The sequence below is a fragment of the Piliocolobus tephrosceles genome, chromosome 20 (assembly GCF_002776525.5).
Source record: "Piliocolobus tephrosceles isolate RC106 chromosome 20, ASM277652v3, whole genome shotgun sequence".
In the NCBI taxonomy this organism is placed as follows: Eukaryota; Metazoa; Chordata; class Mammalia; order Primates; family Cercopithecidae; genus Piliocolobus; species Piliocolobus tephrosceles.
The window spans coordinates 37,970,301-37,984,330 of NC_045453.1; the positions used below are offsets into that span (position 1 = coordinate 37,970,301).

At 48.1% G+C, this 14,030-nt stretch overlaps 1 protein-coding gene across 2 annotated transcripts in view; it reads right to left on the reverse strand.

The window, feature by feature from the left end:
• ACSS1 (acyl-CoA synthetase short chain family member 1) overlaps window positions 1-14,030 on the reverse strand; it is a 55,704-nt gene that overhangs the window by 22,226 nt on the left and 19,448 nt on the right. For both annotated transcript variants that reach the window (XM_023193452.1, XM_023193451.1), the window contains exon 3: window positions 2,922-3,121. In XM_023193452.1, the coding sequence (XP_023049220.1) occupies window positions 2,922-3,121 (200 nt within the window). The remainder of the gene's footprint in view (window positions 1-2,921; window positions 3,122-14,030) is intronic.

Sequence of the window (14,030 nt, forward strand, 5' to 3'; positions counted from 1 at the left end):
TCACAGATGACATGATCTAATATGTATAAATCCTAATGAATCCACAAAAAACTATTTTTTAGAGCTAATAAATCAGTAAATTTGCAAGATACAAGATCACTATGCAAAAATTAGCTGTATCTCTATATATTAGCAATGAACAATACATAAAGGAAATTAGGAAAACAATCCCATTTATAAAAATTCATAAAAGAATAAAATACTTAGGAATAAATGTAGCCTAGGATACGCAAGACTTGGACACTGAATACTATAAAATACTGCTGAAAGAAATTTTAAAATACCTAAGTAAATGGAAAGATATTCCATGTTTGTGGATTAATATTGTCGACGTGGCGATACCCTCCAATTTTTCTACAGATTGAATGCAATTAAAATCCCAACATATTTTTTTGCAGAAGTGGAAAAGCTAATCCTAAAATTCCCATGAAAATACAAGAAACCCAGAAGAGCCAAAATGATCTTGAAAAAAGAAGAACAAAGTTGGGAGACTCACACTTCCTGGTTTCAAAACTTACAAAGCTACAGTGAAAAAAAAGTTTGGTACTGAGATAACAATAGATAGATAATCATATGGATAAATGGAATAGAATAGAGAGCCCGGAAATAATCCCTTCCACATATGGTCAAATTATTTTCAACAAGAGTACCAAGTCCACTTAACAGGGAAAAGAATAGCCTCTTCTACAAACGGCACTGGGACCAATGGATAGCCATCGGACAAAGAATGAAACTGGACCCTTACCTCACACCCTGTACAAAAATCAGCTCAAAAGTAAAGACCTAAACGTAAAAAGGTAAAACTTAAACTCTTTGAAGAAAACAGATGAACAGGGAGGCCGAGGCGGGTGGATCACGAGGTTAAGAGATTGAGACCATCCTGGCCAACATGATGAAAGCCCGTCTCTACTAAAACTACAAAAATTAGCTGGGTGCAGTGGCACGCACCTGTAATCCCAGCTACTCGGGAGGCTAACTAAGGCAGAAGAATCACTTGAACCCAGGAGGTGGAGGTTGCAGTGAGCTGAGATCATGCCACTGCACTCCAGCCTGGCGACAGAGCGAGATTCCATCTCAAGAAAAGAAAAAGAAAACATAGGAAAAAACCTTCACAGCATTGGATTTGGCTATGTTTTCTCAAATAATACAGCAAAGACACAAGCAGCAAAATAAAAAATCGATAAATTAGACTTCATTAAAATTTAGAACTTTTATACACCAAAGTTTACTACTGGGAAAGTGAAAAGACAACCCACAGAATGGGAGAATATCTGCAAATCATATATCTGATAGAGGTCTAATATTCATAATATATAGTAACTTACATACTCAAAAACAAAAAGACAAACAAGCAATTAAAATATGGGCAAACAGCTTAAGTAGACTTTTTCCAATGAAAACATACAAATGGACAACAAGTACATAAAAGATGTTCAATATTATTAGTCATTAGGGAAATGCAAATCAAAACCACAATGAACCACCACTTCATTCTCACCACGACAGCTATAATTTTTTTAAGTGAAAAACAAGATGCAGAGAAACTGGAGCCCACATATACTATTGGTGGAAATGTAAAATGGTGCATCTCCTTAGCACAACAGTTTTGCAGTTCTTTGATAAGTTAAACATGGAATTACCACATGAGTCAGCAAGCCCACTCATAGGTACATACCCCCAAAATTAAAAGCAGGTCTTCCTATACATGAACATTCATAACAGCTCTATTCACAATAGCCAAAAAATAGAAACAACCCAAATGGCCATCAATTAATGAATGGATATTACTCACCTATTAAAAAAATTAAATACATGTGCCACAACATGGATGAATGGAGAATGCCTGCTTAATGGTTGTAAAGTGTACATTTTGAGTGATGAAAAACTTTAGGTACTAGATAGTGATGATGACTGCATAACACTGTGAATGTACTTAATGTGACTGACTTATACGCTTTAAGATGGTTACAACAGTAATTTTAGGGGAGGGGAATAATAATAGTGTTATTGCATAAAATACTTATGAAGACTAAGGTAAATTAAAAGACATAACCTTTGTAGAGTGCTTAGAACAGTGCCTGGTAGACGGTTGGTATTACAGAGTTCTAGAGAGAGGAAGAAAAAGAGAAAGAGGTGGCAGCATCACCCTTGAACGTGGGGGAGGAAACCCTGAAAGGAAGTGGAAGGGCTTCCCAGACTTTTACACAGAGGGAGGTCAACAGGGGTCTGAGAACTCTACCCACTAGTTCTATTTTCTATGAGACACAAGAGTTCTCAATGGCCCCTAGAACCTGGCACCTGCCTTGCAAAACCAGCTCAGGGCACTCCCTCCAGGAGACAGCAGGGAGCAGAGATCAGACTGCATGGACATAGGGCCACCATCCCGACAACAGCACTCAGTCCTTTGACAACAGCAAAACAAGGAAGTTATTGTTCTGCACAGTGTCCAAAACACACTGACCCACATGCAGACAGAAAGACCCCCTTCACCTGACTCCAGATCCCCAAAGATGGTCCACCCCTTCGCTCCTCAGGATAGAAGACTTCCAGTTGTTGACCTGCGGGACCTTCCCTCTGTGTCTCCAGCCTCATCCCACCTCCACACTTCCTTCCTGCTGCACTACACCCGCCTCCACTGGGCCCTCATGCTGCACTCCTCCTCCACTGGGCCTGCGCCTCTGCTGTTCCCTCCACCCGGAACTCTCCCTTTTTCACCTGGCTAAATTCAATACACTCAGATCTCAGCCCACAGAACAAATTCTCATTCGGCCATGTGCCTGTCCCTAGTGGGATCTGTCCTTTGTCTGTGTGACATTTTATTAATGTCTGCACTCTGATGGTCTCTACACTGATGGCCAGGCCCCCAGGAACAAGGATCAGGGAACTCCAGGATTCCTCCCTCCCCACGCCCACCTTCTCACCATCATTGATCCTCCCAGCCAAGGACACCGCACTGAAGCCAGCAAAGATGACTGTGTGGATAGCTCCGATCCTGGCACAGGCCAGCATTGCTGCCACAGCCAGAGGGGACACGGGCATGTAGATGGCAACGCAGTCCCCACGGCAGACTCCATGCCTCTTCAGCGTGTTGGCCAGGCGGCACGTGGTCTCCAGCAGTTCCCTGCAGCACAGAGAAGAGAAAGCCATCAGAGATTGAGGGGGGCCAAAACGCAGAGCTGTTTGGGGTGGAGCAATACTGCAAATGTTATGTCATATACACCCAGCCCAGTGCCAGGATAACAGGCACTTGAATACTTAATGCATGGAAAGTACTTTTCCAGAAAAAGAAAAGTTTTTAACATTTGTAGATTGCTATTGGCAGAGATTCACTGCCACATTGCTAGGGTGACAAGGCTATCCTTAAGTCCACTTATGGCAGGGTTTTGTTAGGGGAACAGGAGCGTAGGGGAGCCATGGTGACACCATTTTAGAATCAATTCCATCTTAAAACTAGCAAGGCGCCGGGCGGGGTGGCTCAGGCCTGTAATCCCAGCACTTTGGGAGGCCGAGGCGGGCGGATCACAAGGTCAGGAGATCGAGATCACGGTGAAACCCCGTCTCTACTAAAAATACAAAAAATTAGCCGGGCGCGGTGGCGGGCGCCTGTAGTCCCAGCTACTCAGGAGGCTGAGGCAGGAGAATGGCGTGATCCCGGGAGGTGGAGCTTGCAGTGAGCGGAGATCGCGCCACTGCACTCCAGCCAGCGGGACAGAGCGAGACTCCGTCTCAAAAAAAAAAAAAAAAAAAAAAAAAAAAAAAAACTAGCAAGGCACATTCTTTTCCAGTCACGACCCACAGTCCTAAGATGTTTACAGTTGAGGAAGCAGCTTAATACCTGCAAAGGCAAACTCTTGCAACAACACAATGTCCAGATGCCCCAATATTGCATAACATATACTTTTAAGATGATTATAGGCATGCTTTGATGTACTTATGCACTAAAATGCCAAGGATAGCTTTCTTTCAATCAACAAAGTAATAAATGTCACTTTGTCAGCCTACCCGCAGGGAGACATAGCTTTGCTTTTACATAGATAAGACCCCTATATAAGAAATAAACAAAACAGAGGCATTCCTCCTCTTGCTGAGGAGGCCCTACTATGTAACTGAGAAGCTTTCAATAAACTATCTCTTTTCACTGAGCTCAGCCACTCGCCTTGGATTTCCTTCCTGGCAAGATCCAAGAACCTTCTCCTGGGATCTGGATGGGGACCCCTTTTTCCAGCAGCAGCTTCTCAGGGACCACAAGTGTCTGAGGCATAGATCATCATGGTTCCAAAACTTCTGAAAATGTTTGCCTCCAAAAGAAAGACTGATCTCATAAGACATTTAGTCGAGAAACGACAGGTCCCAGATTTCTGAATCAACACAGTGGAGGGGCACCAAACAACGCCCTCAGCGGAGAGGCCCCCAGGCCCAGAGAGGGTGGACCCCAGTTCTGCAAAGCCACAGTGAGTCAGGAGTGAAGGCCGCACGCAGGGCAGCCACATCTCCCTGCTGCCCCGAGACAGCACGGGCAGGTAGAGCAAGCACCCTGCTTTCTCCTCAAGCTCGGGGGCCGTGGACGAGCGGAAGGGAAAGCACTGGGCACCCGCCTGGGCCCCATGTCGTCCCCCACGTCTCCTACCTCTACAGGGTGTGCCTGCCCTTCCTCTCTGGCCACTCTGGGGCCTAGCACCAGGTTTACCTGCCAATCAGGGTGCAGCATCTCTCTGGGCAAGCTGATTGGTTCAGGGCTGACACGTGACCCAACCTGGTCCAGTCAGAGTCAACCATACTCAACTCCGGGAAAACCTGGAGCACGGGAGAGCTGCCCACTTGCCCACCATGCAGCGGGAAGTGGAGGAAATGGAAGCTATCCCAAGGTTGTCTTTCCTTTCCGGGCCTCCTCATCCCTCTGAATCTGGACCTGGCAATTGCATTAACCACTTTCCCACTCTTGCTGTACTGACTTTAATTAATTATTTGCAATAAAAAGAGCTAACACATAAGGAAGAATGAGGGGAGGCTAAGGCCCCTTCTCTCTGGGCGGGGCAGGCCACCAGCCCCCAACCCCTGCCCTCTGCAGAGGCCCAGAAAGCAGACCCTCTTCGGGCTTGCAAGGCCCCTCGCAGCGTGTTTGCATAGCTCTCCTCTGTTCAAAGGGTAGTCAAGGAAAGGGCTCCCGAGAACAGTGAAGCTCAACGAGGCCACCCGGGAAACCACAGCAGAATGAAAACGAGCTCTCCGCATCACAGGCAGGGGCCTCAAGGAGGCCTTTGTTTCTTCCCAAGGCCATCTGCAGAGGGGACCACATGAGAACCAGCCTGCAGTTCTCCCCGCAGCCAGCACGCCTGCCCAGCCAGGCTCCAGCCGCCTCTTCTGTGGGATTTCATCGTTTTTCCTTCAGGCTTTCAGAAGGAGGACAAAGGCGCCATTCAGTGGCGCCCCACCCACCCCTTGCCAAGGTTTGTGATAAAAGACAGAACACTCCCCAGGAAAACCCCCAGCACCAAGCTCTACAGAATCTAGGGCTCAGCAACACTCCTGCTACTCCGGGGAGGAGGCTGGGGTGGCCTGTGACCGGCTGAAGAGGGAGCTGTGGTCAGTAGCAGGGAAGAGTCACTCAACATCCTCGGCCGGATTCCGTTTTCATAGCTCTGAGAGCTTAAGCATCACTGCTACCAGAGATGAAGGCTTGAATGTATGCTCAACAGTAAATGGCGATGAAATTCAGTCCCTGTTCTGCAGATGGAGGGCAGCAATCTGAAGCCAAGAAAGGACACCAGACTGTCCCAACAGAAAGGCCTGGGGTAGCTTTCTGTAGTAGCTGCCTAGGCATGGGAGCTTATCTTTCTGAGCTGCCATGTGACCATTTGAGAAACAGCAAGCACCCTCCACCTTGTACAGCTGTCACAAGTATTAAAAAGAAGCAAGACCGACTTGGAACTCTGCCAAACATTCAGTAGGAATCGTCTTTCCCATCAGATGGAAACTCAGAAGTCTTTGTGTGAAATCGTTTTCTAAAATGACAAAAATCAGCTAACTCACTTCAGTGAATTCCTAAGATGTTAAAAATCCCATTCTAGGCACCTTGGGAGTGAGTGGGGTGTTTGCATTGGAGAAAGAAATTGACAGGGAAAGTGCCCTCCAGGAGCACAGCTCCGATGAGGAAATGACAGCACATGTGAAGGTGTGCAGGGCACTGAGCAGCTCAGCTTGGTGGTATAGCCACTGGGGGTGGCAGGGAAGGGCAGCAGGGAGAGCTTTCTGGGTAGATTAGCTGTTGGGAGGAGGACTGGGGCAGAAAGAAGAGTGGATTTTCCCTATGGGGCAGACGTCACCCAGTCATTGGAGCTGGACAGCTAAACGACAGCCTCCAGGGAGGGTCTAGAGACGAGGTTTCCCTGGAAGACTGAGGCCTCAACGTGGGCCCAAGAGCTGAAGCAGGGTCTGGTGAGTCCCACACTCTTGCTGCTGAGTCCAGAGGAGAGGCTTCTGATAAAGGATTTAATCCAGGGAAATCTCAGAGCTCTCTCCCTTCCTATTTTCTCTACTAAGAGAAATACCTTGGCAGAGAAGTGGAAAGGACCCTTGGACGTCAGGCGGTGTAGTCTCCTTGGGGTTCTGAAATCTGGCAGCCACATTTTGGCCCACAGCAGCCCAGCCTCTGCTTAAACATCACACTGCCAGAGCTCACCTCATGGGGCCACCTCTCTGTCACTTTGATAGGGAAACAGTCTACCAAAAATTGGACCACGATTTGCAACTCTTCAAACTCTACCCCTTAGTCCTACCTCAGACCTTTAAAGCTTCCCAGAATAAATCTAATTTCTCAATGACAGCCTTTCAAATTCCTGAATACTCCCCACCCCTCATCCTCTTGGAAGCTTTTCCTCCCCCAGGTTCTCTGGTTCAGCCCTCCATGACGGCACTCAATCTCAGTAGACACCCCCAGACTTCCAAGTGAACCCCCACATTCTCATGGTGCCTGCCCAGAGCTGAATGTGGGTACCCAGACCCTTGACCTCAATTCTATATTTAACCATGTTTTTATTTTTTGTTTTTTTTTTATTTTTCTGAGGTGGAGTTTCGCTCTTGTTGCCCAGGCTGGAGTGCAATGGCTCGATCTCAGCTCACCGCAACCTCCACCTCCCAGGTTCAAATGATTCTCCCACCTCAGCCTCCCGAGTAGTTGGGATTACAGGCACGCACCACCACACCTGGCTAATTTTGTATTTTTAATACAGATGTGGTTTCTCCATGTTGATCAGGCTGGTCTCGAACTCCCCACCTCAGGTGATCCACCCACCTCGGCCTCCCAAAGTCTGGGATTACAGGCATAAGCCACTGCGCCAGGCCGACCATAAGGATTTTTAAAATACCTGGCAGGTGGCTCAAATTCAACATGAGATCACTAACCTGCACCCTCCCAACTCCTAATACATGTAACAGATGCCCTTTAACTAGGGCTTTCTCATATTATGGCCATGGAAATGTTTTGTGTTTTTTTAAAGTAGGCTTTCCATTTATCCCAATCTAATTCTATCTCAATTTCTCCCCATCTCTCCAGATGACTTTTTTTTTTTTTTTGAGATGGAGTCTCGCTCTGTCACCCAGGCTGGAGTGCAGTGGTGCCATCTCCGCTCACTGCAACCTCCACCTCCCAGGTTCAAGGGATTCTCCTGCCTCAGCCTCCTGAGTAGCTGGGACTACAGGCATGCACCACCACACCCAGCTAATTTTTGTATTTTTAGTAGAGACGGGTTTTACCATGTTGGCCAGGCTGGTCCGGAACTCCTGACCTTAAGTGATCCACCAGCCTTGGCCTCTCAAAATGCTGGAATTACAGGCATGAGCCACCACACCCAGCCAATTTTTGAAGCCTGAATTTTTAAGTTTAAACTCTCATTTTTTTCATTAGCAATATCCTCCAGACATATATTATTGGCAAATATGGTCAGCAAACCTAGGTCTTCAAATCATCAAAAAATAAATGTTGTTCAAGTAAGTGATCCTGCCATTCCAAGTACTCAGCAACTATTTGAAAGCACGTTTTTGGATATTCATAATTTCTCAGACTTCCACAAACCGAAATGTTACTGTTTCTGTATCAGAAAGATAACACAGCCACTCAGTGACTGATGCCTTGGGTTACAGTTGCAGGAAACAGTGGCTTCCTCACTACCTGCAGGATCCTCTTTTGTAGCACCCTAGCAGGTTTCCAAAGCACGGGGATGTGCAGCTTTCTAAGTCACTAAAATGAGTTAGAGTTTTACTTTTAAGTCCAAGAAGAAATATAACACTTGTTGTTCAGGTACTGAGCAGGATATTTAAGTTTGTCTGCAATGTAGACTCTGCTGGGTCAAGCTTTTGGTGTGGATGTATGCAAATGATGTGCAGAAAAACACAAATTTGGCCTTGTGTTCCTGGTGCTCAACACTAGGAAAATGCTGACTGGCCTTGGAGAAGGAAGAAGACTTATTACCAACTCTTAACATCAACTGGGAATAACTAAGCTAAAGATAGAATCTGACTGCAAGTAATTATGACCAACATGATAACTGCCTGAGCTCAGATGATACAAATGCACCACTGCCCCCCAACCCCCGCCTCAGAATTTAAAATTAGTCCAAAACAGGAAACAGATGGAAACAGAGTTCAGAGAAAAGAGAAGACGAAATGCACTGGTATTTATTTATTCATCTGTCTTTCAATCAGAGCTAGCCTCCTCACGGTTAATATTGAAAGTATCTTTTTCTCCTAGACATTTCCTGATGAGGGCCCAGGGTAAGTAAGTCCTGTGTGTGCTGTCCTGTTTAAGAAATAAACAAATTGAGGCTGGGCATAGTGGCTCATACCTGTAATCCCAGCACTTTGGGAGGCTGAGGCAGGCAGATGACTTGAGGTCAGGAGTTCAAGACCAGTCTGGCCAGCCATAGCAAAACCCCGTATCTACTAAAAATACAGAAGTTAGCTGGGCGTGGTACTGCACGTCTGAATCCCAGCTACTTGGGAGGCTGAGGCAGGAAAATCGCTTGAACCTGGGAGGTGGAGGTTGCAGTGAGCTGATAGCCCACCACTGCACTGCAGCCTGGGTGACAGAGCTAGACTCTGTCAAGAAAAGAAAAAAAGAAAGAGAGAGAGAGGGCGGGAGAGAGAGAGAGGGAAAGAGAAAGAGAAAGAGAAAGAAACATTGAGAATGCATGATTGCTTACTGCTTACAATTATTCTGGCACTCAGTATTCATGAAATAAACACTAGCTAACAGACTTGTTTGTTGTCTATCAGGTACAAGGTCTGCTTGGGTAGAGATTTGGGTTTTGCTTACTGCCTTCTTCCCAGCATCCACCTAGCTCGTTCGTGTAAAGTACTCAATAAACATTTGTTGAGCAAATGGGCACAGCAGGTGAGCCTGAAGTGGGAAGGACCTCAGCCAAGAGCAACACCCACCCTGTAGACACCCTGTGTTGTCACCTTGCATCACGCTGGCATGAAAATGTGCTGCTGCTCTGAGAAGCAAATGGGAAGGACCCCCCTCTGAGAAACCAGCCTACAGATACTTTTCATTTTCTTCTGCCAATAAGGGAAGTAAACCCAGGTAATTGTCTTGATATGTGAAGGCCTCTGAAAGACACAAAGCATTTCCCGGGGCTCAGTCACTTCTCTCCAAGCACTGGTGCTGACGGGGGCTGGGGGAGGTCAACCTCATGGTCTAGATTCAAAACTTGAAAGGACATTCCTATGCTGTCTCTAGAATTTGATATCTTCTTCTGCATGCTGTGTCAGGAAGATAGAGGTAGTAAGAGAAGAAAGGATCAGCCTTAGGGAAGGGAAGCCTGGCGAGGCAGACCCCTTCTCACACAGGAGGAGCCGTGGAGGGCTACGCAAATCATGGACGGCCAGCTCGTGTCTCATGGACCCAGGCCTGGGGAACAGACTCCTTCCTACCCGGCAGACTCCTCTGGCCCTGACATTACTGTAGCCACTGACTCTCATTCAATGGTGGTAAGATTTGCTCACTCTGCTCTTTACTACCACTGAGAGAACAGAAGACCAGGAAGTCAGCTAGCAGGGCTCATAAACCAAGTATAAAATGTCTCACGTCATTATTTGGTGTCATGGCCATGACATTTAGCAAAGAGAAGCTGCCGTGAAAACATAAAGTGGCAGCCGCACTTGAACGTGAATGGTCCCCTGGGCCAAGGTGAGCCCAGGCACAGCGAGGGCCCCCAGGGGACATGAGCTGAGTTGCCAGTAGTGATGCCAGCTCAGCCAGTAACAAGATCACTAAAGCTATGTGTGTTCTAAATTCCTTATGGAAAATGAAAGTCTCTTCCCTGAGGATTTGCTATAGACTCTGTGGAAAGTACTGAATCTGCAAGTTGATCACTCAGGAGTCTCACAGGAGGCCAAACAATGACTGATCAGAGAACAGGGTTCCCAACACAGCACCCCACACCACTGGGGCCTGAATTGTCTAATCTGTGAAATGGCCTAATAATAGGACCCATTACCAAGGTGGTCGTGGAGACCAAATATGAAGTTGCAGACACCTTTGAAGGTGACCTGTAAACAGCGGCCATAATGACTGCAGAAAATACAACAAGACACGGGAAAAAGAGAATTGTTGAATACTGATGGACCTTTAAGAAAGGTGGGCACCTCAGGTGCTGCCTTCTCAGGAGGGCAGGTGCAAAATGCTGGTTTGCCTTACGGAAGCTACAGTCTCCGTGTCACCAACTCAGGGCACATGCGCCTCAGCTGTGTGAATGCCTTGCAGGAAGCCCTCACCTGCACAGCCCGCCTACTGCATGCCCCCAAGGCGGGTGCTGAGGGCAGGAGTAGATATGAGAAGGATGCAGAGCCTCCTACAGTTGGGGTTGCTGCCAGTCTGGGGGTTCCAGGCACTCAGCCCGAGGCCTGTGCTTCCAAAAGGCCAGAGGGAAGGCAGGTCCGCCCCACATGCTCTGCACAGCCTACCACCATCTGCCATGTCATCCTGTCACTGCTCCCCTGCTGGCTACCCAAGCTTCTCCAGCCATGTTTGCCTGCCACTGTGAGCACAGGAAACCTCCTCTCCAGGCCCATGGCCTCCTACCTCTTCAACATCCAGGGGGTGTTCCCTCCCCTGCCTCTCCTCCCACCTGCCCTCACCCCACCCCTAGTTCACAGCCCCATCCTATGGAATGAGGACAGAACAGCTATCAAGCAAGTATCCTGTACCCGGGGCTGCTCCCATGGAGCAGGCTCCCATGGAGAACCCACTTAACTCTCACAAAAGCCCATGGGCTCTGAGCTCCCATTCCCTTCTTCACTTTTCTGATGAGGAAACTGAGGCACAGAGAAGTTGAGCCACTTTCTCAAGGCTATTCAGCTGAAGGAGTCAGGGCTGGATTCAAACCCAGGCCCAGCTCCAGGGGCCTTGTTGTCAGCCAGCTCCTCAGTATTAGAACCACTCCTGTTGCAAAGGCTCCCAAACTTCAAAAGATTTGCCATCTGCGAACGCTATCATTATTCATGTAACATTTTTCTTGAGTTAGTTTACTTTTTTAATGTAAATTTATTCTAAGAGTGAACCAAAGGCTCTGAACCTCAGGCTGATTCTCTGTTCAAAAGGGAAAGTTAGCAAGAAAAGTGCCCAAAGCCCTCACACTCACGGGGGTTCAACCGAGCCTTTCTTCTTGTCACCAGAATGGAGGACAGGGCTGAGGGTGGGTGTGGAATGGCGTTTTCCTTCATCATTCAGTGTCTGGCCCCTCGCTCAGGGCCACCTTCCCAGGGCACACCTCCCCAGGCACGGTCAGGTCAAATCCCACATCCTTAGTTTTTCTTTTCTCCTCTGACCAGAGCCCAGGATGCAGTCAGCTTCTAAGAAAGCCTTGTAGGATAGAAGTACCAGGCCAGACTCCAGAGAAGCTCTGTCCTCATTCCTGTTAACGCCTGGTTTTCCCTTCGACCTCAGCACTTGGCTTTTGGCCCAAGTCTTGTGTCTGGAAAGGAAGTTCTTTTTCCAGATACAAAGCCCAGCTCATATGACTGCAGGAATCAGGTGTCAATGCCTGAAGAACTTTGGAGGCTCCTGCAGGCTGGCAGCCCAGGACAAGAGCACACTGGGGGACTCAGGTCCTGGAAGCCAGCCCTGAGAATAGCTGGTTCCCTGGCAGAACATTCACCCCTGGCTGGACAGACTTGTTTACCTCCTGGGAGAAAGCCACAGAAGTGAGTCCTTTCCCTGGTGGAATTTGGAAAGGGATGTAGGTTTTAACATTCTGTAAACATTCACTTTCCCCTGTGGTTGAAAAAAAAAACCACAGGAGATTTTGCAGGTCCCACTCCAGGTTTGCACGCCCCACATGCCCTCTGTTCCGTCTCTCTGAATGGCTCTACCAGAGCCCATTCGGCTGCCACAGACACAGCACAACACAGGGCAGCCAACTTCACACAGAACGCTGCAGAGCCTGGACGCAGGTTGGGGGTCCTTCTATTTATCAGGCCTTCCTGAGAGTCCACAGAACATTCCAGAGTAACACCTAGAGGAGAATAAGTCCTGGAGGGGAAGTTCGCAGACACAGCCACACAGGTGGAAATCCAGAGAGCACAGCCGCTTGGCATACCTGCCTCAGGCCCAGCAGCTTTCCCTGCTTCTTGGCAGCAGCCTAGAGAAGCATCAAACTCCTAAAAAGAACAGGAGGCTCCTGCTCCCCAGTGCTGTGCTGGATAACAACCAGTTTCTCAGCAAAAGCAGCCCTGGCTTACAACATTTGCCAGTGACCACTGTGCCAAATATTTCCACCACTGATTTTCAGCTCCTGGTAGGACTGACTGGACAAGGCATTGGGAAGATACGCGCACACAACTACTCTGCGGAGCCCGTTCGACACTAACCCCAGCCTGGGAGCCCGCAGCCCGAGTGCCCAAACCACCTAGCCCCACGGGCAGCCTCCTCCTCTTTCTTTGCAGCCACACCCCAGAAGCTGCCCAGATGCTCCACCCCAGGCCACCCTTAAAGTTCACTGGAACTAATTTTCCCCTTTATAAAACAATAATTGTTAATAATTTATGATTTCATTCCTTTTATTTAATGATTATTCATTTAATAAGATAAGTAATTGCTAATAAACCCTGTTAATTTGGCCAGGCGCGGTGGCTCACACCTGTAATCCCAGCACTTTGGGAGGCCAAGGTGGGCGGATCACGAGGTCAGGAGATGGAGACCATCCTGGCTAACACGGTGAAATCCCGTCTCTGTTAAAAGTACAAAAAATTAGCCGGGCGTGGTGGTGGGTGCCTGTAGTCCCAGCTACTTGGGAGGCTGAGGCAGGAGAATGGCGTGAACCCGGGAGGCGGAACTTTCAGTCAGCTGAGATCGCGCCACTGCACTCCAGCCTGGGCAACAGGGCAAGGCTCTGTCTCAAAAAAAAAAAAAAAAACAACTTAATTTGGAAGGAAGGGGAGGAGCAAAAGCATGCAGCTTTTTTTAGTCCACCCCTTGTGACCTCAAGACCACAGTCCCTCTGATCCTGGGTTTAAGATGACATGGAGGGTCTACATAAGCTCAGGGCTGGGCTTCCACAGAGGGCACTGTAGTCCTGGGCATAAGGCCAAGGGCTGAGAGCACACCCACACTCTCTCCATGGCAGCCCTTGTCCCCAGGCCACCTCACATGGCCTTGCAGCTCATCCCTGTTCAAAGGCACCACCCCAGGGATGCTGGAATCTGCAGCAGGCTGAATACCCTATTGGGAGGGGAGCCCTTCCACAAAAGTGGCCCCATTTGCACTGGGAAAACATGCCAGAAACCATACTAAACGTTAGCCTGGAAAACTGTCCCACAATTTAGTTGTGAAGTCCAAAAAACTAATGGTTTCTAATGTGAAGATAGAAGACTGTTCTTGTTGAAAACGGGCTGGCCTGCAGGGAATCCGCATGAGATGGGCCACCCTGGGTAGAATGAATACATCAGGGTGAAGACCAGAGCCTGTTAGTTACAGCAGATTTTGAACGGCTGTGGTGGCCAAAGGCCTTTGCACACTGGAGTGACTTTGAGGG